The following is a 27,542-nucleotide window of genomic DNA, read 5'->3' on the forward strand; positions in this document are numbered from 1 at the left end:
AAAATATAATTTAAAACTTCGGGTTATATTATTATATTACTGGAGTTCCATTAAGATTTACACTTACTTGATTTATTTTATTTTACTGACAATTAATTTCATTGGCAGCGTAGCCTAAAATATTGTGTTCTATGTGCTGTTAATGTAATGTCTAAATGTCTGTTTAAATGTGCGAGTGTTTTATGTGTTGCGAGATTTTGTGTTTTGCTTAATTAGGTTTTTCTTCCTTACACAATAAGAATTGAGTAAGAACCCAGACCAACCATTTGTTTTATATTGGTTGGACCCTGCGACATAAATTTGATTTTTTTCTGGCCCACTGATTCTTGAGAAAAAGATTTTCCCTATAATTATTCGCATGTAAAACTAGAATCCCTTATCTCCGGGGAGCATGATTTTAACAAACTTGAATCTGTACTATGTCATGAAGTTTTCATGTACCAGTATATGTTAACTTTTCTTGAGAAGAAGATTTTTTAAAGTTTTTCCCTGTATACTTGCAGGTAAAAATTTTGATCCCCTATTGTGGCTATATCCTACCCCCAGGGGCAATGATTTGAACAAACTTGAATCTGCACTATGTCAGGAAGCTTTCCTGTAAATGTCAACTTTTCTGGCTCAGTGGGTTTTCAGAAGATTTTGTAATGACCCCACTTTATTTTTGCATTTTTGTGATTATCTCACCTTTGAAGGGGCATGGCCCTTCATTTGAACAAACTTGAATCCCTTCACCCATGAATAATGTGTTCCAAGTTCAATTAAAATTGGCCCAGTGGTTCTGGAGAAGATGAAAATGTGAAAAATTTATAGACAGATGGACAGACAGATGACAGACAACGGATGATCAGGATAGTTCACTTGAGCTTTATTTTATAAGCTCAGGTGAGCTTAAAATAAACTGATTTTAAATCAAAATGGTTTAATGTAGATCACTGTTCATTATCTTCACCTTTCATTAACAAATCTATTTAAACATAAATTGTATACAATCCCGTGGGGACCCGGGTTAGAATAGGTCCTCACTGAGTACACCCTTGCTTGTCGTAAGAGCCGACTAAATGGGGCGGTCCTTCGGATGAGACCACAAAAACTGAGGTCTCGTGTCGCAGCAGGTGTGGCACGATAAAGATACCTCCCTGCTCAATGGCCATAAGCGCCGAGCATAGGTTTAAATTTTGCAGCCCTTCACCGGCAGTAGTGACGTCTCCATATGAGTGAAATATTCTCGAGAGGGACGTAAAACAAAATTCAATCAATCAATCAAACTTCTCAAATTAACAAGGAGAACACTAAAACCAAACATTTCCACGCCTCCTGTGAGTTAATATATAAATAAAATGTATAAATATATACATGTATATATACGTAGGTATCAATTTAATAAAATAAAATTTTTAAAAAAAAAGTTTTCAGCAACGAATAGCTTCAAATACAAGATCATCAACATTTGCGTATATTAAAAAACAAAAATAAGTTTTTAAAAAAATGGATATTACTCCTAATGCCTCAAAACAAAACATAACACCATGAATGTATGATAAACATTTCAAAACATTCAGCAAAAAATGCATCAGTGTTCATATGTACATATCTTCTGATGTCTTTTCAATGAACATTTATATGAAAATGTTTTTCCACAGGCACACGGGTGAAAATTTCCTCCTCTGTGTTTGTTCTTCAAGTGGCCCCTGAGGTAGCGCTTGCAGAGAAACATTTTGTCACAAAGGTCACAGCAGTACTGCCTGGGCAGTTTCTTTGTCCCGCACACTTTGACGTGATTTTTTACATCTTTGAATTCTTTCCCACATTTTGGACATGGATTTGTAGTATTGTCGTGAGATTTCAAATGCCGTTGCAAGGCATAGTTGTCTTTGAATTTTTTGTCACAAGTATTGCACGTTCGTCCTCCATCATTGTGTTTAAATTTAACATGATTTGCAATGGCTACTTTACTGTTAAATGTCTTACCACAGTGTTGACAAATAAACTCTGATGGACTCTCCTGGTGTTTCTGTTTAACATGCTGCGACAAGTAAATTTTGGATTTAAAAGTTTTTTGACATTGGTCACAGGCGTATTCCTTGTTTTCATGCATTAATATGTGTCTTAGTAGAGAGGATTTATGTCTAATTGTTTTTGCACAAAACTGGCATATATAGTTGAAACATGAACTTGTGTTTGCCGCTTCTATTTCGTTGTCTTCATCCATCTGAAAAGAAGAGAGAAAAATGAATATATATCATGACTAATTGTTCAGAAAAGGGACATCTTTCGACTCTTGAAGTCTCTTCAGATGCTTAATGCTTTCTCCAAAAATACAATTAGGGACCTAAACTATGACATTGCAGATTATTAATGAAAGGCAAAGATAACAAACAGTGATCAATCTCACAACTTCTATAAGCAATACAAAATAGATAGTTGGGTAAACATGGACCCCTGGACACACGAGGGGTGGGATCAGGTGCCTAGGAGGAGTAAGCATCCCCTGTCGACCGGTCACACCCACCGTGAGCCCTAAATCCTGATCAGGTAAACGGAGTTACCCGTAGTCAAAATCAGTGTGCCAAGAACGGGCTAACAATCAGTATGAAACACGTCAGACAGCATTTGACTTAATGATAGGTTGTATTGACAAACTAGATCGTTATAACGACCATAGAATTTGCGAAATGCTGACTTCAATCGAGACTGTTGAAACCCTTGTACCGTTAACTTGTTTGTCAGTAGCTTGCCTCAATTTAAAAATTTACCATACGCAGAACAAGCTCTTGCGTATCGAATCAGTTGAGATATATAAACACCATATGCAAGTGATAATGGAATATTGCTACATAAATATGGAAAGTTGACGATGGAGAACCTGACGTCATCACGTTTGTCATAAAGTTGAGTTGTTAGTTTGCCGTTAATGTCTACTTTCAATAAGATATCTAAGGAATCTGATAAATTAAAGCTGAGGGAAATATTCTGCTCTACTGCATGTCTCAGATGATTTTTCTTATTCTAGTGCAGAGCCACCACTGGTTCTGCTTATATTATATCAGGTTACGTTTAGTCAGCTAGGCGTTTGAAGAAATGTACATGTTCATGCAAACTGGGATAACACTGACCAACAAGATATATACCAGAGTGGTAGAGAGTTTGTCACCCCCTTGAGAAATTATATTACCACCCCATGTCATGGGGTGAAAAGGATATTTTTCAGGATAAGAAACTACTTTATCACCCTCACAGCTCTATGTTATATGCATTTACAGCAGATCTTCAGGGGATGGAGTTGGTATCCTGTTGATGAACTTGAGGAATCACCTTATTAAATCACCTTATCAGATGTTACTCAATCCTTCAAACAAACACCTGATGCATGGTTGACTCTCTTCTATGAAATTTATTTTACTGTGAAGATTTCAAATTGCTTGTGATGCATTTTAGTTTCATTAAGTTGAACATTCGAGTATAAAAAGTAACACTTTCATATAAAAATCTCAGATTCATATTGTTCTCAAATCCTTCATTATGACTTTTGGAAATATGAAGATTTGGGGGAAATTTCAAGGATTTTAGAAAGTCCTCAATTCAAGAATTTTCATGAAACCTATGTCAAGACAACAAATATGATATAAATTTTTACTAAATGTTTTATTCTAGTATAACAAATATACTTGAAAATTTTGAATGCAAAACATTCTTTTTCACTTATGTCTAATACTGTAGGCTAGAGAAAACTTCTTCAAAAAATTTATGTCTATTTTCTTTGATATACATGTAGGTGAATGTGCAGTAAAAAAAGGCTGTAACTACATTTATATATATTTATATATATATATATATATATATATATATATATATATATATATATATATATCACTTTCTTCTTGAAATTCAAATCTTAATCTCAAACTATAGTGCTTGAAAATATTATAGAAGGTTTCAAAAGTAAATTCAAGAATTGTATTTCTAATAATTGTTCAAACTTGCTGAGAACTGAATCCTTTCTCGACTGAAGATGTTATATATATATTAAGAAGGAAGCACTACTCTCAGGCATTGAGTTGTGGATGGTCTGGTAGATTATACCTTTAATACTTCTATTGTCTCAATAATCTGCTCCTACAATTACAGTCTGTACCCTTCTAATCCAAATGACAAGTAGTACTCAAGTTAAGAGAAATTAGCACATATTAAGATCCTGAACATTAAAAAACAAAAGAAATTGAAAACTGTACAAGGCAGACCAAAGGCTTATCACAGGAAAATGTTCAATACAAACAATTAACCTATTCAATTTTTTAAAAATCTTATCCCAATGAATTATTTTCTAATTTTTTTGTTCCATATTTTAAAAAGGAACTGTAGTTGTATGTGATTCTTATTTCTATAAATAAAAGTTATTAGGTTTATAATTTTATTGAAATTCAAGCTCAAATGAAAAATACCTATTTGAAATAGTCAATAAAAGACAGTTACTCAAAAGGTGAACCTCCTTATCATCAGTCTTACTGTCTATCAAACACCTGTAATGGGAAAGGAGAAATGGGGAAAATGCAACAGATCAGATTGGGATTCCTCCCTTCCTAAATTGTCTTCCTCCTCAAAGACGCACAACCCAGAGTTTTTTGCTCCTGGCATGACTTTCACCTGCGAGTCCAGGGGTGGTCAACAGCACCAAATGTTACAGAAAAGGAGACAAAGCAACGGACCAGACCGAAATTCAAACCCGGGCCCCCTAAATCTCTAGTCAGGTGCTCTACCAACTGAGCTATCTGGCCGCCGGCTATCGAACCTGGCTGACCGCTACATTCCTCCCTTCTTAAATTGTCTTCCTCCACAAAGATGCACAACCCAGAGTTTTTTGCTCCTGGCATGACTTTCACCTGGAATTCCAGGGGTGGTTAATGGCACCAAATGTTGCGGAAAAGGAGAAAATGCAACGGACAAGACCGGGATTCAAACCTGGGCCCCCTGAATCTCTAGTCAGGTGCTCTACCAACTGAGTTATCTGGCCGCCGGCTATCGAACCCAACTGACCACTCCATACCAAAGGGAATTCCACATGTAAAGTTCATTTAATCAATGGTAGACCAACTCCATACCCTGAAGATGACCATTGGATCTGCTTTAATTTGTTGTAAATCCAGTGACTGCAGCTAGTGTTTAGTTGCATGCATGTATACCTAGAGTGTAATAGTCGGATATAAGGAACACATAAAAAATAGATTCAAGCTGAAGTAAGATAATTAACATTTCTAGTATGTTCATATAATAATATATATCAGCTAAGTTTTTGGTATAGTTCGTTGTATTTTAATTTTCACCTTTTTTCAGAGCATAGAAATGCAATTGTACATGTATGGATCTATGAAATGCCATAATGCTAATTTTATTTCATTTTTTCACATTAGAGTACAGTTATAATAATCAAATAAGGTCCGTAGATGATGTAAGTACAAAATAATGAACATGCATTTATGTTACATTCTTGACGTAGAACAGATAATTATTTTCACCCCGTGTGGAACAGGAAACCAACACCCCAAATGCAATATCTAAGTTTGAAGATTTTGTCTTCACTAAACCTATTTTCGATTTCAGATGATAAAGAACAAATATGTTTACCTAACATTTTAAGAGTTTAGGACCATTAGGCTAGTTATTTGGATATAAGCTAAAATGACTGCAATATCTCAACTCAAATCGGGTGATGTTTTTTTTGGGGGGGGGGGGGTGTTTGTTTATTTGTTTTTTAGCCGGATTATTGGGCGGAAGCGTTTGCAAACATCTGTTCTTTGTTGTTAAATAAGATACAATGCTTTCCTTCCGTGCAGTAATATATATAATCAGACAATGGATCCTTTTGGTAAAAATTGAAAATGAACTCACTTTGTGAAGTTTGTCCGCTGCCGAAGTGGTGAAAAATCAACACCCCGGTCGTCACATGCTCTGTTGGAATGGACACGGTGTGTAAGCACTGTCCTTATGTTATGGTGTCTTCCGTAATACTAGCGTATTCAAATATACATGGACATTTTAACAAAGAGCAGAATACACAGTATACTCCACCCAGATGTAAGTATTGCTTTTGCAAGATTGATACTTGACCGAATATTTCATAGTACGACTTCCTAAATACTCAGTCATTTAAACGTTTATTAAAGTGTTTTGTCATCATGAGGGGAAATTGTTTTGTTTTGACGTCGATGGGGGAAAAAAAAGAAAGCTGAGGACATTCGATCTAATGAGATTGATAATCATTTGCTTTCTGGTAATCACCTAATGTAAGCCACTTCTGTGCCATGGAAGTTGTGTATACCTGCAATGATGAACCCGAAGGCAATGTCAAAGACTGGATTTCTGAGGAGAAATGTTGCAGTTCGTTATCTAGCCAAAACGTGTTGGCAATCAGTAGACAGAAAACCAGTTTACTTAAAAGAAAAAGGTCAATATGCATTCATTCTTATTATGTTTATGTGTTGGCTATGTCGATATCGCTCGAATGCAACCTGCGAGCAGGGTATCGCATTGTTCCTATGGTCCTAGGCTCAAATATATGAAGGGGGGGGTGTTGTTAATAAAATTAATCAAAATGTTTTATTTACTTATTGTTTGCAGGTTAAAAAAAAAGTTAAATAACACCATGCATTATTAAGATTAGATAACTGAAAATTTCATAATGAATACCTTTAAAATATCCTACAGTACAAGTACAGTCATCAGAATTGAATATTTGCCGCTGTCGTAAAAATGGTGATCTTTATTCACATTTGCCATAATAAACTGAAATTTTAAATCAAAATTGTGTGTTTGACCTTAAGATTTTGATATGGTATACCGGTAATTTATTTTTTCAAAATTAGGGCCCAAACAGGCATAACACTCAACATAATGTATATCATACAAATTATCACAATATGACCTTTCAGTCTTATTATTGTGACTCGTCTTAATTCTAGTACTGGGTATTTCAACCCAAAAATTGTACTGCGATATATTGCAATATTAAATTTTGTATTGCAATATATCACAATAATTATAATATGTTGTACGGTGTGACCGTTGAGACGAGCTAAGCCCATTAACATCTTGCAACACGACTTTTATCCGCCTCTTCATTTAACGCAGGAAATATAACGCGCTTGGTGTAAACAGTTAAAAATTGTGACATCATATTAGCCTCAATGTTTTTTCTTCTCTCAAACCAAGCAAAAACAAAACGTTTGAAGCTATGAGAAAGCTTGTCTGGAATTTAAAAACGTTAATTGTATTTTCTAAACAATCTAATTATTTTAATTACGGGATTGTCAATGAAGTATACCGCAGTGACGGCAACATTTTTCCGGAAACATTATGGATAGTCCCCATCATTTTTCAGCTGATGAAGAGCAAACCACGTGACTCAATTGCGTAATCATTGGAGCGAGCTCGTTGCGTCGCTCGCTATTATAACAATCTTTATGAAATAAAAAAAACCCAGTTATCTTCAGATATTTCTTAATTCTACTTGAAATACTAATATGTCTCAATACGGCATTACCGTGTTTGAGGGCGAAGCAAAAAATATTCGAATTAGTATCTAGATCCATAACAGGACAAAAACAACCCGAAGATAGCATGCGGATGGAGCTGTATCAAAGCATCCTAATATTGGACATTTGATCCGCCTATATATTGAACGCAGGAAATATAACGCAATTGATGTAAACAGTACATTGTGACGTCATATTCAGTGTCGTAGCAAATTTACAAACATAGCGTTTGAACCACAACAAAAAATATGGCGTTAATCGTGGAGTGATTATATATGATTAAGAAAATAAGATTTACATGCTTTTACGGATTTTATGTAACATCTCAGAACGACGTGAACTAGGGTAGACGAGATTCAAAATGGAGGAATACATGTCCACGCGCTAATATTCGAATCGACGCCATTGGTACCAAACTTTTCAAGTTCCATAGTATGGTTTAATTTTTCATTATTTTCCTTTTAAACATGTGTATACATGCTACCTATAGGGAGAGCTCCGCTCTCACGGCCATTTGGGCCGTGAGAGGGCTTCGCCCTCAATAAATAAACATGGACAAATAAATGGCTGAATCTAGAAATGGTTCACATTAATAGACTCTTGCTAGGATTATTTCAATTCAAATTCACCACTGATCATTGCGAAAAGTAAAACATGACTTGGGGGAGGGGGAGTAAAAGTCGATACAACCTGAGACGATCCCGTTTATTTTGGCTCGAATTGATGCTAACATTGCAGTGGTGCCTCCGCATGTGACTGGCTTGTAGTGCCACAGTTTTTGCAACAATAATCACATACAGGTCCGTGTTTGCCCAACTTTCTATTCTTATTCCTTATAGGAGTTCTAAGATTGATCACTATTCTTTATCTTCACCTTTTTATACAGCCATATCGGTTAAAACTATTTTGTTTTCTTTCTTTAGTTTGAAGTGATACATACTATGGGAGCCTTTGCTTTTCCATTCAGGCATTCACGATCAGTTTAATTCGCCACCATTTTAAACTTTATCAGTGGCAGGTAACCTATTTAAGGAATCAACAGAATACTGAACCCGAACCGGTATTTACAAAAAATATCACAATACATATATTACCAACAACAGAATCGGGATTCACCGGTTAACCGGTATTATTGCACATCACTACTTAATTCCTTCTCTCCTCCTGGAGAATACGTCCTCCAACATGCATCCTCCGATTGCTCCTGTCTTGGGTTTCATTCCAACCAACAGACCCTGGTTGTGCTTTCTCTCACTCTTTATTGTACTCCTGCTGTAATTGATTCATATTTAACTGGTGAATATGATTTAGAATTTGCCATACATGTCACTTCTGCAATGAGCTGTTCACAAGTTGTGATGTTATTTTTCTCCAACTGCAAATTTCATTTTAGTTACAACCAAATATTCTCCATGATAAATATCTAGAGACTGTGTTGACCATGATATCATAATAAATGTCATTTTCCTCCATGTTATTGAACATTCAGGATCTGTGGGTAGGGGTATCTAACTCGGAAAATGTAGTTATCATATGGAAAATAATGTACAACAACAAGCCATAATCATGCACTTCTCTAATTTTATTTATACTTTTAGCAGAATTTATATTTCAAATTCATTTCAGCGGTCAAAGTTCAATGCTAATGAAGTATATGCAGTCCCAGATCATAATAGAAAGCTTGTTTCATGATGATGCGGTGGAGAGTTGTCAACTTTGTTGACTTTGTGTCAAACGTATGATACGTGGTTGTTATTATACCCCCCGCAACAAGTTGTGTGGGGGGTTATACTGGAATCGGGTTGTCTGTCCGTCCGTCTGTAGACGCAATGGTTTCCGGGCTCTAAAGCATTATCCTTTCCACCTACCGTCACCATATCATATATATGGACTACCCATGGGATGAAGATGTTCCCTATCGATTTTGGGGTCAAAAGGTCAAAGGTAAAGCGCACTGGACATCGAAGTAGCAATATGGTTTCCGGGCTCTAAAGCCTTATCCTTTCCACCTACCGTCACCATATCATACATATGGACTACCCATGGGATGAAGATGTTCCCTATCGATTTTGGGGTCAAAGGTCAAGCGCACTCAGCGATTTTTTTCTACCCACTGGTACCCATTCAATTGGGAAAAATAGCGTCAAAATCGTACAAATTGGGAATTTTCTACCAAAGTATTGGCAAATGATTTCAACTAAAAGAAAAGAAAAGAGAGAACAAAACAAGAAGTAGTCGTCTCTTTACAAACTTTTTTACGCTAATATTTGCTGTTGTGAGACATAAGGAATTGTCGTAGGCTCGTTTTAGAATTGTCGTAGCTCTACAAAACACGCACACTGTCATGATCTGTACTTTCGATTTAATACCGGAAGTTTTAGTTAACTTGTACAACGTTTCAGACTAAGTAAATTACGATGCCAGCGGCCGGTCTATTTTTCGGCAAGTAAATTGGGAATTTTTAGTCTCAAAATTGGGAAAAATCAATGGTTTTTGGCATTGGGAATGGTACCGTTTATCGGTACCAGTTATATAAGGAAAAAAATCGCTGGCACTGGACATCGAAGTAGCAATATGGTTTCCGGGCTCTAAAGCGTTATCCTTTCCACCTACCATCACCATATCATACATATGGACTACCCATGGGATGAAGATGTTCCCTATCGATTTTGGGGTCAAAAGGTCAAAGGTCACGTGCACTGGACATCGAAGTAGCAATATGGTTCGGTTTGTCATGCCATTTGTTTTTTACACTCAGAAAAGAGGTAGTTTATACCTATTACCAACACCCTTTGGGAGATTGGGGTAAGCGTGGGGTATTCTTAGTGAGCATTGCTCACAGTACCTCTTGTTTCCGATGACCAGCTGCATTTATCACTAAAGGCCCACTATTCTCAGTGTTGCTCCTTTATAGTTTAATTTTTTCATTCTTTGCACCAGTTGACTTGGTTCGTGTAGTTTTTTCTGTTGCAATGTCACACCACCCTTGTCCTTTTCACTAGATATTTGTTATAGCCTATTTGAAACAATTTTCTTCTAACAGTCTTGGTACAGATAGTTGGAATTTGCTATTTTGTCTGGAGTCTATTTTGTTTTAACCTTTTACCAGTTTCATCCTCTAGAAATCATTTTTGTGTGCATTAAGTGGTACACATTTGTGTCTGTTTTCTACTATTCCACAAGTCTCAACTTTTGTTTCGTAATACTTGAACCTGTTGTCCAACATATTTTTGAAATTCTCCCATTTTCAGTCAGTATTTTTTCTCCCTCCATTTGGTCTTCTGTCACTTTCTTCCTAATTTCAACTGGAACTTTTGAATGATTTATGAGATGACACATCTATGGCCTTGACACACACAAAAAACATATAGCAAGAAACATTGTTTCTAAATACTGCCATCATCAGAATGTGGTGACCTATGAACCTTCAAAATCCCAGAATCCAGTTGGGTGTTTTTTTTCTATATAAATAATGCATATTGAAATAAACTGCAGGAAGTTTTGAACTATTTATATGCATTTTTACATCAGCAAAAACACTTGTGTCCTATGACGGTATTATAAATGAACTCCTACATTTTCTTTATATTAGTTTGATTTCTCTGTGCTTATGAATACACAAAATGTCTGCAGTAATGTGTGAGCATTTGAATGATAATTAAGTAGTTAGGGCTATATTGACTGTAGATATCAGCCTGGATAGCTCATTGGTTAGAGCACCTGACTAGTATGCAGGGGTCCCGGGTTCGATTCCCAGTCCAGCCCAAAAAAAATCTCCTCTCCTATACTACAATAATAAAAGATATCAGGAATACATGAAATCTTAGGGAATGAGCTTCTAGTCGAGTGTAATATGAGGAACTGTGTCTGTTTTCAGGGGGAACGAAACAAGCATGGTCTGTGAAGTTGGTGTGTTTGATCTTGACAAACCGTGGGAGTGGTTCACTGTTACAAGCTGTCAGGCCATTGTCACCAATCTGCGATGGGATAAAACTGGAACACGATTGCTGATCACCGATTCTAATGGTTTATGTCAAGTGTGGCAAATGCAGGTAATTAATGAATATAGGTATATAAATACATGAGTTTTTGTGAAAGTTTTTGGATTTTAGTTCTTTTAAGGAATAAACTGTATAACTTTTTAAAACAAGGATAAAGGTGACTATTGAAAATCTAAATCTTAGAATATGAATGGCGTAATTGAAAAATGCTTCATTTAAAACATGTACTCTTACCAAGTTATAAAACTATGAAATAGTACTTTTACTTATAATTATAGTTCAGATTTGATACATGGAGGTACTGTGAGAAGAGAGTGTATTTTTGTAAATATTTACCAAGTCCAGTATTCTTAAGAAATAAATTTCATTTTTGAAAATACATGAGGGTATGAACTAGTGATGAAACGATTGTCGCTGACAATTGATTGTCAGTTGTTTTTGGCTCTTCGATTCCAATTATCGATTCTATTTTTCATAATCGATTGTCGCCTGTACACTAATTAATATCTAATCTGAGATTCATCTGACTGTTAATCCCGCTTTTATATTGAGACATGTACGGGGGAGAGTCAGAGTGGACTCCACATTGAAAAGTGAGAATTCAGTGACACCAGCTAGTGTGTATACTGCACATATCCGTAAAACTAAATAGAAATAACTCCAAAAATATTAAACATTTTTTAACAACATGTAAATACCGATTATATCGATCATTGATCAATACAGTTCTTCCAATTATGACCGATTATCGATTATGAAATTTTTCCGATTTTTCAACACTAGTATGAACTGCATTTGCGCTTCATTAGAAGTATGCCAGCATGAAGCGTCACAGTTCATACCCCCATGTATTGTCAAAAATGAAGTTTATTTCTTATATTTTACATTCTACATTCTACTTTCATTTCTGTTGGAATTCCCAGCCGTTGAAATAGACGCACTATATTTATCTATATTCATACACACAATGTTTACAACTACAGTACATTCATGAGGAAATGGCTACCTTTACTACATGTAATGGTAAAAACATTGGAAGTGTGAATATAAGAATATAAAGGTTCTACGGTTTACCACAGCACTACAATGTTAGAGGATAATTGTAGGTAAAATCAGAAGAAAAAAATTGAGACTATAATGACAGAGAATCATCTGGACAGAGCAAGAATCCTTCTCCAATGAAAATTATCAAACATTCTTGATTGATGTTTATCATTAAAGTAGAATAAAATTTATAGAAACAGATTTAATGTGATATTTTATGAATTCTTACATTTCTGGTAGTACAAATATCTTTATATGTCTATTTAATGATTGTAACTTTGTTGATTTAAGGAATTTCTGGTGAATAAATGGGAATGCATTGGGTCGTCCTTACTTCCGGGAGAAGACATACTGACTGCTGCGTGGTTCCACACTGGTGTTCAGGTTAGCACTGTAGGCCTCAACAGGCAATATTTACATATCAACTGTCTCAACAGGCAGTATTTACATATCAACTGTCTCAACAGGCAGTATTTACATATCAACTGTCTCAACAGAGAGTATTCAACTATCTCAACATACAGTATTTACATATCAACTGTCTCAACATACAGTATTCACATATCAACTGTCTCATCAGACAGTATTCACAAATCAACTGCCCATGTCCACTATGAACTCTACACATAGCAGATAAGTATCGGAGACTATAGACACAATCTCTTTGTCTATGATTGCAATTGTCTCAGCTTTGATAGGAAATCAACTACCAAAGACATTGGAAATTAACTTTTCCAATAAGTTAAGAAAAGATTAGTTTATCCCAATTTTGGGTCCAGTGGGCATAAAAGCTAAGACAGTTTATATAGAAAGAAATTTCAGAAAATATTACAACATTAGCTTCATGTAGATGTAGCATAGGGGGGAAACAAAAGCATATGATTTGCAAATCGGTGTATACAAAAGTAAATGGACAATATCAGTATTATACCAACATATGTATAATAAACTAGAATGATTTATAGTTTTAAAGCATCACTTCTTTTTCTGAAAGTTTTAACTAAATATTCACTCAATTTAACAATTAATGGTTTGTCTTCATTAATCATCAACCAAGTAAATTTATCCTTTTTCTTTTTCTTTTTTTGTTGTTGTTGAATAGATAACATTTTTGTTGAGCTTGTATATATCATGAAAAAACATATTTCTCTCTTTAACATAGAATGGACAATCAGTAAGGAAATGTAATTCATTTTCTATACAATTTAATTTGCATATTAAGTCATAATATTCTCTTATTTCCTTCTGGAGAATTTGCTGACCATATTGCTTTTTACACATTCATATCTTCCTCTTTCAATTCGTGTGCACTTATTCAGAATCTACATAGAGTTTTTCTTATTTCTAGAGATTTTATGCACATGTATTTTTCCATTTTAAAATTTTCTTTTTCCAATATACATGTATGTTAGAGAACAAAAATGTATATAGAGACAGTTTTTGATCTCTTCATATACGGTATATTCCAAGAATTTTCAATCTCAGTAATAAATGCAACAACAAAAATATTGGAAGGAAATGGATTTTGGCAAAATTTCTTTTGAAAAACCCCCCACCTTATTAGACTTATAAAAATAAATAGTTGTGCTGTTTTACATAAAGGAAATTCCAACTTGTAATCATACTTCTTATTGCTTAAAGATAAATAAACACTTATGAATAAATGTTTACATTTTATTTATTGCAAAACTTAAAGTAATAAAATAAAAGAATAGCAGACATAAAAATATTTATGTTGATTATTCTTGTATATATAAGCAAAATTTTGGACTTTTGATGTTTTTAATTGCTGAGCCTGAATACATAATTAGCAAATCCTGGATATCGGGCTGAAGAAATTTTTAACAACCTACATCATGTAAAATATTATATTTTCTCATTTGTGTATAGAATCTATTCAGTCAGAATCCTGTATGTGCATCATGTGAATTTTCTCTTTTGTTAATAGATTTTATTCAGATTGTTTATGCACATCATGTGAATTTTTTATGTAAATTTTCTCTTTTGTGTATAGATTTTATTCAGTCCTGAGAAGAAAGATGCTGTAACTTATGAGGACAAATTCCTGAGGGAGCGATATCAGCCCTCTGTGACCCAGTTTGGGGGCAAGCCTGTAGATGGCTGGTTAGCTGTGACAGTTAGTGGACTGGTGTGTTCTAGACTTTGTATATTTATTGGTAGTAGATAAGTTACATTATTTTTTAACAGTACAGTTCATTACAAAATTAAGCACATGTACAAAGTCTTCAAAGATGCTGACCGTAAAAGGTTCAGAAGTTTTATCATGATTTTTTTTCTCTCATGTGCATATACTGTTAAACTTCTGTATCTGGAACACTGATATCTCGAATACCATGGATATGTCGAATTGATTCGGAAGTTCCAACCACTTATTTTTAAAGTATTTTATCCTTGATAACTCGAATCCTCGGATATCTCAAAGTTTTCTTTTGGTCCCACCGAGTCTGAGATAACGAGGCTTAACTGTATTTCATATTAACAAGTAAACATTTGATGTAAAGCACATTTAAACATCTTTAAGACATAGTGCAATACAAGCAGTCGTTTTAAATATGGTGTAAATTTTTCAGGTGGACTGCTGTGTAATGAACAGACATGAACCCCTCATAACGTCAGCTCACAAAGCCCTGTCTCTCACCCCACAGCGGCTCAGTCTGGCTGCAGTGGCATATTCCAACATGGGGGGTATCGTCATTGCCACCAGTGATGGTCAGCTGTCCTCTCTCATTCAGTGCTTTCATGTGACCATACAACTGACCACAGAGGGAATCCAGATCACCAGTAAACCTACATCTAGTCTGCACATGAAAAGTCGCATGGAATACTCTAGCAATGAAAGCCAGCAGATGACTGTAACAAACTTGACCTTCATGAATCCTGAGTCATGTGACACTCTCATTGTGACTTGTGGCTGCAATGGCTACAGTTCTATGGAGATCTGGCAACTGGTGGAACAACACACCACTCTTCACCAGCTGTGTCAGTCCAGCCAAGGGATTGATAATGGATTCAAAATTCACAAATGGATGCATCATTCCACAATTCAACACACATCATACCTTTCCTGCATTGCAACATCAAATCTTCCTGTTAAGCATGTGATGGAGACAGGGTTTTCACCATACTTCGCGACAGCATACAAAGACGGGTCCATTAAACTTATTCATCGTCATAATCACCAAGTTCTGCACACATCAACAGATGCTTTACGCATGCATGCTGTCAGCAGCTCTTCAGCAAAGAAGTCCAAAAAATCAGTCAATATCACCAACCTCTTACAGACATTTTGTGGGTGTGGCCTTATTGCAGTGCATGATGGGAAAGTTTCAGTGCTAAAAGTTTACAGTGTAAAAGACGGTGCTATTTCTATGTCAGCTCTACTGGTGTGTCTGCTGTTTGAGTATGCGTTGGTCACTGGGAATGATTGGTGGGGAATTTTGCTGGCAGTCAGACCTGGTAGGTAGAAATTATCAGACATCATGTACTGTAAACCAACTATTGTATGCATAATTTTGATTCACAATTGGCCAATGGAAAGCTGATCCACACACTTGAGGAATAAAATTTGACAACTCCATTGCAGAAATGATGTCGCCATTATAATCTGTTAATAGTATGTTCTTTTTAGTGTAGCCATCAAGAAAACAAAATTGTATCTCTGGATTTCCTATTGCAGGTAACATAGAGGCTATATGTGGGAAGCTGATCGACAACTTCCATAGACAGTCACCGGCCATGCAGGAAGCTGTAGCCATGCGACTCCAAGCCCTTAAAGTAGCTCTGTACAGCACAAACTTTTCCAGTCGAGAGAAAGCTTCCGACTGTCACACCAGATTGGTTCTTCAGGCCATCAATGCATTGTTTCGGGGTCTGCTGAGACCCAAAAACATTTCCTCACAAGATAAGGTACAGTAGGTCTATGTTCAAAAATTTACCTTTCTAAGGTTTTTGCCTTTGATGTCCTTACATATTGTATTGATAGTCATTTCCTCATGAATGCACTTATGAACAATGAGCGCATGAATCTCGTTAAATATAGTATGTGTACATCTATTTCAATGGCTGATAATTCTGAAAGAAGTGAAAGTAGAATGTAAATATAGAAAATAAACATGCCTCTTGAAGTATGCCAGCGTGAAGCATCACAGTGCAAACTTTCATGTATTTTCAAAACTGAAAATGTACTATACACATGTTTTATGTACAAATCAAGGACAGTTATTTTGTATACACAGCTGACATGCACTAGGGAATGTGGTTGTCATAGACTCATGTATAAACACATTTAGATTATAATGCATGTATAATTAGTGTAAACATTATAATATCTATATCAACACAATTCCTGCCACGATGTATATGAGGTTGATAATTTTCAATGATTTCGTTATTTCATATTCAGAGCTCTGGAGAGAAGCTGAGTGCTGTCTGTGTAAAGTCCACTGATGGTGACCTTGACAAAGTTTTGTATGGCCTTGACAAAGAAGAGTTTCAAGTGGACACCAGGCGAAGGGATAGAGCAGGGGACGGTAAGAAGTGGCTAATGATAGTAGGAAATGGATAATGATTAGTAGGAAGTGGATAATGATAAGTAGGAAGTGGATAATGATGAATAGGAAGTGGATAATGATTAGTAGGAAGTGGATAATGATGAATAGGAAGTGGATAATGATGAATAGGAAGTGGATAATGATTAGTAGGAAGTGGATAATGATGAGTAGGAAGTGGCTAATGATGAATAGGAAGTGGATAATGATAAGTAGGAAGTGGATAATGATGAATAGGAAGTGGATAATGATTAGTAGGAAGTGGATAATGATGCATAGGAAGTGGCTAATGATAATTAGGAAGTGGATAATGATGAATAGGAAGTGGATACTGATAAGTAGGAAGTGGCTAATGATGAATAGGAAGTGGATAATAATGAACAGGAAGTGGATACTGATGAGTAGGAAGTGGATAATGATGAATAGGAAGTGGATAATGATAGGTAGGAAGTGGATAATGATGAGTAGGAAGTTGATAATGATGAGTAGGAAGTGGCTGATGATGAATTGGAAATGGCTAATGGTAAGTAAGAAGTGGCTAATGACTTGGACATTTGAAGAAAGATTTGTACAGAGTACTAAGCATTGTATAATATTATATTACATGTAGAATGCTAGTTAGAACTAGTTGTTTATTAAAACCCAATGATCATTGACTGTGCAGTTCAATGCTGTTTATTTGTTATGGACTGTTTTCACTGTTGAACAGGATTGATGCAGTCCTTGAAGCCCCTGATACAGTGGATTGCAGACTTCTGTCTTCACCTGTTAGCGTCCATTCCTTTATACCAGTCTTATCCCAGCTTCCCCGGATCTTCTCTGCTGAGCGACAGTTCCCTTCTCAGAACGCTGAGAGAACTCCTGGTCGTCATCCGGATCTGGAGCACCACATTCCCCAGTGTGGCACCCTTGTTCACCACCACATCTAATGTGGACTGTTTGGCTCACCTGTACAAAGTCCTTACCAAAGCCTGGCTCTGTTGTAAGGATGGGACAAAATTGGAATATGATGAGACATTGCTGGATGAGTGCTGTGTTCTCCCCAGTAAACTACTGGTGCCTGCCATGAATCAGAGCTTCAGACTTTACAGTTCGGGGTACACGGTGTTTGGACAGTCTTTTCCAATCAGTTTCACTTGGGGCAATTTTCCTGAGTATCTGTATAGTCAAAAGAAATCTAAGCTGATGTACGTTTCTGATGTTCTGACAGAAAATGAGCAGCATCATGACATCATCAGGCAGATCCACCTGGGGGTGAATTTGTCGGAGAATGTTCGACAGTGTTGTCGCTGTGGTGGCTTTTCCCTACTGACAAGTGTTACCAAATCGTCCATTATGAAGGCTTGGGAGAAAAGATGGCAACGACACTGTCTCTGTGCAGCTCATTGGAAGTTGTATTCGGACAAAGATTGAGTTGTCTGAGAGAGAGCTGTAGAGACATGATATTGTTGTACAATGGTGTATGTAAGCGCTGTAACAGATGGAATCTCATGCTGTGATTAAGTGGCTTAAACATATCTGTACATGTTGTTGTATATATGATACACCGGATACCAAATGTTTTATCTGTAATGTGAAGCTGAGGAATGAACAATCACAATATACCATTGAGTGTTTGTGTACGTGAAAGAATTCTTGATATTACACTCAGACGCAACTACTTTTGCACATGGGTGATTGTTAAAACTGCATGAATTGTATTTTTATGATTTTGTCAAAGGAAAAATTTTCATTAAAGAACCAGGTGCATTATGAACAGGTTGTGGTAAGGGGTTTCACTTCTTAATCGGGAGGTCTGGGGTTCAATTCTCTATCCCAGCGCTCCATCAAACCTAAGACATTTAACGTTGGTAATGACTGTTCCAAACGCTTGACATTAGAAGTGAATGTCATGCTGTATGGAGGATCTGTATTGTGGCAGGCATTGGCACAAGAAAGAACCCACAATGCTACAATCTTATGAGCCTCGCACAAGTTAATCTTTATGGCCCTCTACATAGAGCTGGTGACTTTTCTATATGAGTGAACATTATCGAATAAGATGTTTTTGTGTGTTGTTTTACGTTTCATTCGAGAATTTTCACTTACATTAGAGACGTCAGAAGCTACAGGTTAAGTGCCATAAAAATTTTGATGTAACCATGGCGTTTAAAGGGCTCTTTATTGTGCAAACGCCCGTCTCCGATTTACGGTCCTATTTGAAGGACCCATGACACAAACCATATATCATTCTTTGTAAATGGGATTCTTAAAATGAGTGTTTTCCTTCAAAGGAAAGTAAGTTTTAACTTCTTATTTTTTTGGGAGGGGGGTTAATCTCGAGAACTTTTGAACCAGAAAGCTTCATTATACAATGACAATTTAATTGAAGTCTGTACCACTCATGACCCTCGAGGCGGAGGCCACATCAGAGGATTATGCTTTACACATACATGTAGTAAGCGTATATAGTCTGGACCATTCCAGTGTTTGTGTACCCCCCCCCCCCCCCCCCCCACCCACACACCCCCACACACACACATCTGGACACTTTGTTAAATATAATTTCTGATCTAATTGAAATTCGAATAAAAATACTTATTGACTAGTTCAACAAAGTACTTAGCCTTATATCCAAAGAAGCTACTTTGAATCGAACTCAAGAGAAGTTGACACCCCAATATTTTATTGGGGAAAAAAAGAAGCAAGGTTTAGAACACCTTTCTTCCAGATAAAGAGTTATTGATTGTATATTGTTTAACGTCCCTCTCAAGAATTTTTCACTCATATGGAGACGTCACCATTACCGATGAAGGGCTGCAAAAGTTGGCCATATGCTCTGCCCTTACGGCCTTTGAGCAGGGAGGGATCTTTATCATGCCACACCTACTGTGACACAGGGCCTCGGTTTTTGCGGTCTCATCCGAAGAACCACCCCATTTAGTCGCCTCTTACGACAAACAAGGGGTACTGAGGACCTATTCTAACCCGGATCCCCACACGATTCCGGAGAGAGATTTGTTCGGATTCTCCCGAGTATATCACAGGAGAAGAGTTGTATATTACAGGTACCGTAGCCTAGATTCGGGTACAGGTACATGGAGTTTTGACCCAGTATAGGTATATGCTTCTCCATTGTTCTAGAGAAGATCTCGGTAAACTTCACCCAATGGTTAATTTCTTCACAATGTTTTTATTATCTTCCCTTGGAAGGAAGCGCAACATTTCATCGGAACAAGCCATAACTAGATGTAGATACTAATGCCAATATTTTTTGCTTCGCCCTCAAACACGGTCACGCCGTAAGACATATTATTTGTAGAATTGGGCGGGCCCCACTATTCTTCCCGTGACGTCACTAACTGTTCAGAGACTCTATTTTATACTATATAATCTGAACACAAATCCCTGTGGTAATAAAAACTCTGATGGTCTATTCGTAGACACATTTTATTTTTCAGCTTCCATTGTAAATTTACATTTAGACTGGACAGTTTATATTTGTATTATATTGTACCGATACATAAAACCGACTAGAAGTTCTTCTCCAAACTTTTCACCATATAATGAGAAAATGAAATCAAGTTTCAGGGTTAAGCCTTCATTTTGAATTGCCGCTTTGTCAATAGAGCATGTTCTAAACTTGATGTTGTCGAGGTCTGACGTCATTTCCTCCGTCTGCGTGTAATAGTCGAGGTAGCCCATCCAAGGTTGTCCATCCTTTTGAAGCGACGGATAAAAATATGGGACAGAGTCGCAATTTTTCAAGAGGATCTTGAAACTTACTCTTCCACCTGACTCTGGTCGCTGCTGTACCCCAAATTTACATGAATTTCCTTTGAATTTTGTTTGGCTTCCCTGGGGCGAACGTTCGGTCATTTGAAACGAAAATTCATCACTACCAGCTGACAACCATATTTTAGGCAATCTGTATCCTTCTCTCGCCAAGCTGTTGTTCAGTTTTGCTTCAAAGCGTGAAATTCCTTGGCCAGGTCCCTCAGCAACTATATGAAAGCATGTACAATTTGATATCTATTTGTAAATAAATGGTTTTGTTGTATTTGCATGATAAAGCAACTGAAGTTGCGAAATTGAAATGGGGAAAAATGGCATTACGTTTTCTGACGGGAAGGATTTTTTCTAACATGTATTCTCTCTCTCTCTCTCTCTCTCTCTCTCTCTCTCTCTCTCTCTCTCTCTCTCTCTCTATATATATATATATACTTTGAGTTTATATAGTGGTATTGAATTCATTTTGGGAACAAAAATCTGTCAGTTGTCTTGGATTTAATGCTGTATCTACTAATTAATAAAAAAAATCATATCAAAAGGATAATCTGAGATATTTCACGTCAGACTTTATATACATAATGTACTCACCTTTCCGCCATGTTAACCTGTCGTCTGTGTTAATTGGGGATGCAGTATTTGGTGCCTGCATCAGGATTGAGTACCACGCCATCCCTCCTCCCTCTGGCATTTTCTCCATTGTCCGCGTGATTGAATCAAACTTATACTCTAAGTCTCCTAGAGGTCGCACGGTAGTCCATTCACTCTAATAAAAAAAAATCGCAAATTTACGAGGTCATACGTCTTATTATATTTACGTTTATAGTTGTTATCATTATTAAACATTGGTATACCTCAAGCTCAGCCAGATACATACAACCTACTACGGTTTAACAAAAGGGAGGGTATCCTTTGCACTACTTCGTTTCATGTTTTGACAGTAACATTCTGTGAAGTTTTGTCTAAAGAGACAAGATTCGTAATTTTTTAAAAACCAAGACTACTTTCAGCAAAATACTTTAAAATTACCGTAAAGTGCACAAAGTAGTGCCCACCTATTGCAAAATGGGTAAAAAAAAGTTCATCTGCTCGCGTCCTGCGTACAGTGTATAAAGATCACTATGATTAACGCTAGTGTTACCTACCTTCACCAGAAGAAAGATCTCTATGATTAAAGCTATGGTGTTACCTACCTTCACCAGAAGAAAGATCACTATGATTAACGTTAGTGTTACCTATCTTCACCAGAAGAAAGATCTCTATGATTAACGCTAGTGTTACCTACCTTCACCAGAAGAAAGATCACTGTGATTAACACTAGTGTTACCTACATTCACCAGTACAAAGATCACTGTGATTAACGCTAGTGTTACCTATCTTCACCAGAAGAAAGATCTCTATGATTAACGCTAGTGTTACCTATCTTCACCAGAAGAAAGATCTCTATGATTAACGCTAGTGTTACCTACCTTCACCAGAAGAAAGATCACTATCATTAACGCTAGTGTTACCTACCTTCACCAGTACAAAGATCACTGTGATTAACGCTAGTGTTACCTACCTTCACCAGTACAAAGATCTCTATGATTAACGCTAGTGTTACCTATCTTCACCAGGAGAAAGATCACTATCATTAACGCTAGTGTTACCTACCTTCACCAGGAGAAAGATCACTATGATTAACGCTAGTGTTACCTACCTTCACCAGAAGAAAGAAGATGGACAGTGTATAAAGATCACTATCATTAACGCTAGTGTTACCTACCTTCACCAGAAGAAAGATCACTATCATTAATGCAAGTGTTACCTACCTTCACCAGAAGAAAGATCACTGTGATTAACGCTAGTGTTACCTACATTCACCAGTACAAAGATCACTGTGAGTAAAGCTAGTGTTACCTACCTTCACCAGAAGAAAGATCACTATCATTAACGCTAGTGTTACATACCTTCACCAGAAGAAAGATCTCTATGATTAGCGCTAGTGTTACCTACCTTCACCAGTACAAAGATCACTATGATTAACGCTAATGTCACCTACCTTCACCAGAAGAAAGAAGATGGACAGTGTATAAAGATCACTATGATTAACGCTAGTGTTACCTACCTTCACCAGGAGAAAGATCACTATCATTAACGCTAGTGTTACCTACCTTCACCAGAAGAAAGATCTCTATGATTAGCGTTAGTGTTACCTACCTTCACCAGTACAAAGATCACTATGATTAACACTAATGTCACCTACCTTCACCAAAAGAAAGAAGATGGACAGTGTATAAAGATCACTATGATTAACGCTAGTGTTACCTACCTTCACCAGAAGAAAGATCACAATGATTAACGCTAGTGTTACCTACCTTCACCAGGAGAAAGATCACTATGATTAACGCTAGTGTTACCTACCTTCACCAAAAGAAAGATCACTATCATTAACGCTAGTGTTACCTACCTTCACCAGTACAAAGATCACTATGATTAACGCTAGTGTTATCTACCTTCACCAGAAGAAAGAAGATGGACAGTGTATAAAGATCACTATCATTAACGCTAGTGTTACCTACCTTCACCAGAAGAAAGATCACTATCATTAACGCTAGTGTTACCTACCTTCACCAGAAAAAAGATCACTATGATTAACGTTAGTGTTACCTACCTTCACCAGAAGAAAGATCACTATCATTAACGCTAGTGTTACCTACCTTCACCAGAAGAAAGATCACTATGATTAATGCAAGTGTTACCTACCTTCACCAGTACAAAGATCACTGTGATTAAAGCTAGTGTTACCTACCTTCACCAGAAGAAAGATCACTATGATTAGCGCTAGTGTTACCTACCTTCACCAGTACAAAGATCACTATGATTAACACTAATGTCACCTACCTTCACCAGAAGAAAGAAGATGGATAGTATATAAAGATCACTATGATTAACGTTAGTGTTACCTACCTTCACCAGAAGAAAGATCACTATCATTAACGCTAGTGTTACCTACCTTCACCAGAAGAAAGATCACTGTGATTAACGCTAGTGTTACCTACCTTCACCAGAAGAAAGATCACTATCATTAACGCTAGTGTTACCTACCTTCACCAGAAGAAAGATCACTGTGATTAACGCTAGTGTTACCTATCTTCACCAGAAGAAAGATCTCTATGATTAACGCTAGTGTTACTTACATTCACCAGAAGAAAGATCACTATGATTAGCGCTAGTGTTACCTACCTTCACCAGTACAAAGATCACTGTGATTAACGCTAGTGTTACCTATCTTCACCAGAAGAAAGATCTCTATGATTAACGCTAGTGTTACCAACTTTCACCAGAAGAAAGATCACTATGATTAACGCTAGTGTTACCTACCTTCACCAGTACAAAGATCTCTATGATTAACGCTAGTGTTACCTATCTTCACCAGAAGAAAGATCTCTGTGATTAAAGCTATGGTGTTACCTACCTTCACCAGAAGAAAGAAGATGGACAATACCACAACGAAGAAGCTTTGTTTTGAGAAAGCCATGACAGTGTTCCCAGTGAAGCCGATATGCCTAGTACTGCCTGATAACATGACTTATATAATACATCAGAAAATTTCGAAATATTTTAAGCACGTGATGGATTTTTCTGTGAATAGCATCTATTATATGCGTCATTTAGTTTAATTCTAATGGATTGCATTGATCGCAGTTGGACTGATGAGGGGATAATTTCCAAATAGCTGATGATTGGATAATTTCAGAGGAGCCTACATGTGCATGTTTTTGTAATGACTCGAAGGTTAATTTTCCACAAACACTATTATGTGCGGATTTGTATATTATAATTCTGGCGAGCAAAATAAAGGAGATGAAACGTAAGCCTCGTGGCTGTCTATAACACACGTGTGTCTGTTACTATAGAGAAATAAAACAATATCCACACCCCGTGTATCTGTTACTCTAGAGAAATAAAACAGTATCCATACCCCGTGTGTCTGTTACTCTAGAGAAATAAAACAATATCCACACCCCGTGTATCTGTTACTCTAGAGAAATAAAACAGTATCCATACCCCGTGTGTCTGTTACTCTAGAGAAATAAAACAGTATCCATACCCCGTGTATCTGTTACTCTAGAGAAATAAAACAGTATCCATACCCCGTGTGTCTGTTACTCTAGAGAAATAAAACAGTATCCATACCCCGTGTATCTGTTACTCTAGAGAAATAAAAACAATATCCATACCCCGTGTGTCTGTTACTCTAGAGAAATAAAACAGTATCCATACCCCGTGTCTGTTACTCTAGAGAAAGGATACAGTATCCATACCCCGTGTGTCTGTTACTCTAGAGAAGGATACAGTATCCATACCCCGTGTGTCTGTTACTCTAGAGAAATAAAACAGTATCCATACCCCGTGTGTCTGTTACTCTAGAGAAATAAAACAGTAACCATACCCCGTGTGTCTGTTACTATAGAGAAAGAATACAGTAACCATACCCCGTGTATCTGTTACTCTAGAGAAATAAAACAGTATCCATACCCCGTGTGTCTGTTACTCTAGAGAAATAAAACAATATCCATACCCCGTGTGTCTGTTACTCTAGAGAAATGAAACAGTATCCATACCCCGTGTATCTGTTACTCTAGAGAAGGGATGCGATATTTCTGTTGTAGGGTTGTCCAGTGACAGGACTAGGTTCTGTGGTCGGCGACTGTATTAACCGTAATACAGTGTCAGTTAATCACATAATAGAATGCATTTAGTAGTAACCTCAAACATTCTGATGCGGGGGTCTGGCATTATAGAAATTACCTACAACCTACACTATCGTATTCAATCTAAAAACAGCCGCACGAAATGACTGGTGTAACAGATGTTGAAAATTTGTAGTCTACCGCGGGCTGTCAACATATATATATCCTTTACGAATTTTGTCTCACCAGAATTATGCGCTTAAATTCTGATCAAAATCGTCGTTATCAATTCTCCACATACTCGACTTCTTCCTGCAGAACAGTTCAGCCAATTGAAAGAAAAGCTATAGATGGTATCTTAAATTACAGAACTTGTGTCCGATACCAATATTTCATTTGAAATTGTCACAAAGTATTTTTAAAAAGCAAAATTTTGAAACAACACAGACATAAAAATCGAGATGTAGTTTTCATAAAATGTATATAAAATTCAATATTCAACCCTCTACCAATGTTCCTGTTCACTTCATTGGAATACTTTTTGGTTATTTTGACAAGATGTTACGGGATCTCATTTCGTCGTAGGATCACTACCAAGAGGGTAAACCCCGGTTTGGCTACTGTAGGCCAGCCCTGTCCAGTGCATGCTCATTCGGACAAAATTGACTCTGATTCATTTGAAAACATTTCTAATATCTAATACATTTCTATTCCAAAGGTTTGCACCCTGGTTCGTGGATCAAGCAACTTGGCATCTTGAGGAATTAGCAAAATTAAAATCGCAGTAGCTATATAAATGAAATTTATGAGAATCGACAGTTATTTCTCTCTATGACGTCATCAGAGACACACTCAACATCATTTTCTTGAATCTTATAACTCATCCCCCACTAGATAATGAAACATAACTCCATTACACTAAGATCGGGCATGCTGTTAATTTTCAAAATGGGGTCTAAAATCACAGGTACTTGTGGACAGGACTTCCGGTACCCCCCTTCTTTTATTTTTAAATGTTCAATTCCTTGGGTATTTCGGACGTATTTTTGATAAAATATGTAACTTCAGAGTTTATCTATTTCAATGGAATACACAAATCTCGCATAGAAACCGTTTTTTAAACATGTCATATCACCGATCATAATATTAATTGTTATGACAGAATTCAATTTCGTCTAACAAAATTTAAATTTTGTCTCTACAAAACTGATTTTTGTTGGAATATTTCTCAGTGTTGCATGCAAATTAGTTTTCAGATTCCAAATAAATTTAATTTGCGTATAAAATTCGCTTGTAAAAAATGAATTTTGTCATGAAAAAAGTGACTTTTGTCCCGCACTGAGAGATAATTTTGTATCAGAAAAGTATAACAATATACCTTTTATCAACATCAGAAAATTGCAATTTTCCTTAAACAGCATCATCAAAATTTAAAAAAAACCAATTGGTTATAACGATGTAATAGTATTCATAACAATTTCATGAAACTGTTTCTTTAAAAAAAATATGCAAAATTATTGTGAGAGATAAAGGAAATTTATCGCGTAATGGACTTGATAAATAATTTAAGGAAAACATAGTTATTGCCCCTGGATTCAATTTTTGAAACATATAATTGATTATTCATATAAAACTTAGATTTTTGAATTTTTTTATGGTTAACAAGATTTTTCACAAAAAATATTGAAAAAGATTCCAACAAAATTTATGTCCCTGTCATGGATAAATCTTATTAAAATCATTGACTTTGCGAAAATTTATGACGTTACAGGAGGGTGGAATTACGTTAATAGAAAAGGAAATGAGTATCAAGATTTGGGCGGAAATCTTAAAGGGAAAGGCAACCCTAACCACATAGTTGCTTTTATGAATAAAGTATCACTTACTGATCATATCGTAATTGAAAGTATTTAACTACAAAAATCCTTGCTTAACAATTATATCAATATTAATCTATCG

At 36.3% G+C, this 27,542-nt stretch overlaps 2 protein-coding genes and 1 long non-coding RNA gene across 3 annotated transcripts; 1 reads left to right on the forward strand and 2 right to left on the reverse strand.

The window, feature by feature from the left end:
• Positions 1–1,360: 1,360 nt before the first annotated feature.
• Positions 1,361–6,110, reverse strand: LOC125680705 (uncharacterized). The gene is made up of 2 exons (XR_007372050.2): positions 5,884–6,110; positions 1,361–2,209 (listed from the first exon to the last, which is right to left on the reverse strand). It is a non-coding gene; the product is annotated as an uncharacterized LOC125680705 (long non-coding RNA).
• A 78-nt stretch (positions 6,111–6,188) lies between these two features.
• On the forward strand, positions 6,189–18,895 carry LOC125681586 (mediator of RNA polymerase II transcription subunit 16-like). The gene is made up of 8 exons (XM_048921743.2): positions 6,189–6,439; positions 11,404–11,578; positions 12,863–12,955; positions 14,586–14,720; positions 15,163–16,048; positions 16,269–16,498; positions 16,995–17,121; positions 17,849–18,895. The coding sequence occupies exons 1-8, from the start codon at positions 6,297–6,299 to the stop codon at positions 18,550–18,552; spliced, it is 2,493 nt and encodes an 830-aa protein (XP_048777700.2). The 5' UTR covers positions 6,189–6,296; the 3' UTR covers positions 18,553–18,895.
• A 1,654-nt stretch (positions 18,896–20,549) lies between these two features.
• Positions 20,550–24,522, reverse strand: LOC125680290 (uncharacterized). Its single transcript, XM_048919755.2, has 3 exons — positions 24,365–24,522; positions 21,499–21,673; positions 20,550–21,122 (listed from the first exon to the last, which is right to left on the reverse strand). The coding sequence occupies exons 1-3, from the start codon at positions 24,473–24,475 to the stop codon at positions 20,614–20,616; spliced, it is 795 nt and encodes a 264-aa protein (XP_048775712.2). The 5' UTR covers positions 24,476–24,522; the 3' UTR covers positions 20,550–20,613.
• Positions 24,523–27,542: the final 3,020 nt, after the last annotated feature.

The sequence above is a fragment of the Ostrea edulis genome, chromosome 2 (genome assembly GCF_947568905.1).
Source record: "Ostrea edulis chromosome 2, xbOstEdul1.1, whole genome shotgun sequence".
NCBI lineage: Eukaryota > Metazoa > Mollusca > Bivalvia > Ostreida > Ostreidae > Ostrea > Ostrea edulis.

What these genes read in the sequence shown, in the direction of transcription:
- LOC125681586 (XM_048921743.2), top strand. Translation starts at nt 6,297, where the DNA reads ATGGAAGTTGTGTATACCTGCAATGATGAACCCGAAGGCAATGTCAAA. An exon ending in GGTTCCACACTGGTGTTCAG is followed by an intron (nt 12,956 to 14,585) that starts GTTAGCACTGTA and finishes TTTTGTGTATAG; the next exon opens with ATTTTATTCAGTCCTGAGAA. An exon ending in TTTGCTGGCAGTCAGACCTG is followed by an intron (nt 16,049 to 16,268) that starts GTAGGTAGAAAT and finishes TTCCTATTGCAG; the next exon opens with GTAACATAGAGGCTATATGT.
- LOC125680290 (XM_048919755.2), bottom strand. Translation starts at nt 24,475, where the DNA reads ATGTTATCAGGCAGTACTAGGCATATCGGCTTCACTGGGAACACTGTC. An exon ending in TCTTCTTTCTTCTGGTGAAG is followed by an intron (nt 21,674 to 24,364) that starts GTAGGTAACACC and finishes TTTTTTTATTAG; the next exon opens with AGTGAATGGACTACCGTGCG. An exon ending in CAGGTTAACATGGCGGAAAG is followed by an intron (nt 21,123 to 21,498) that starts GTGAGTACATTA and finishes GCTTTCATATAG; the next exon opens with TTGCTGAGGGACCTGGCCAA.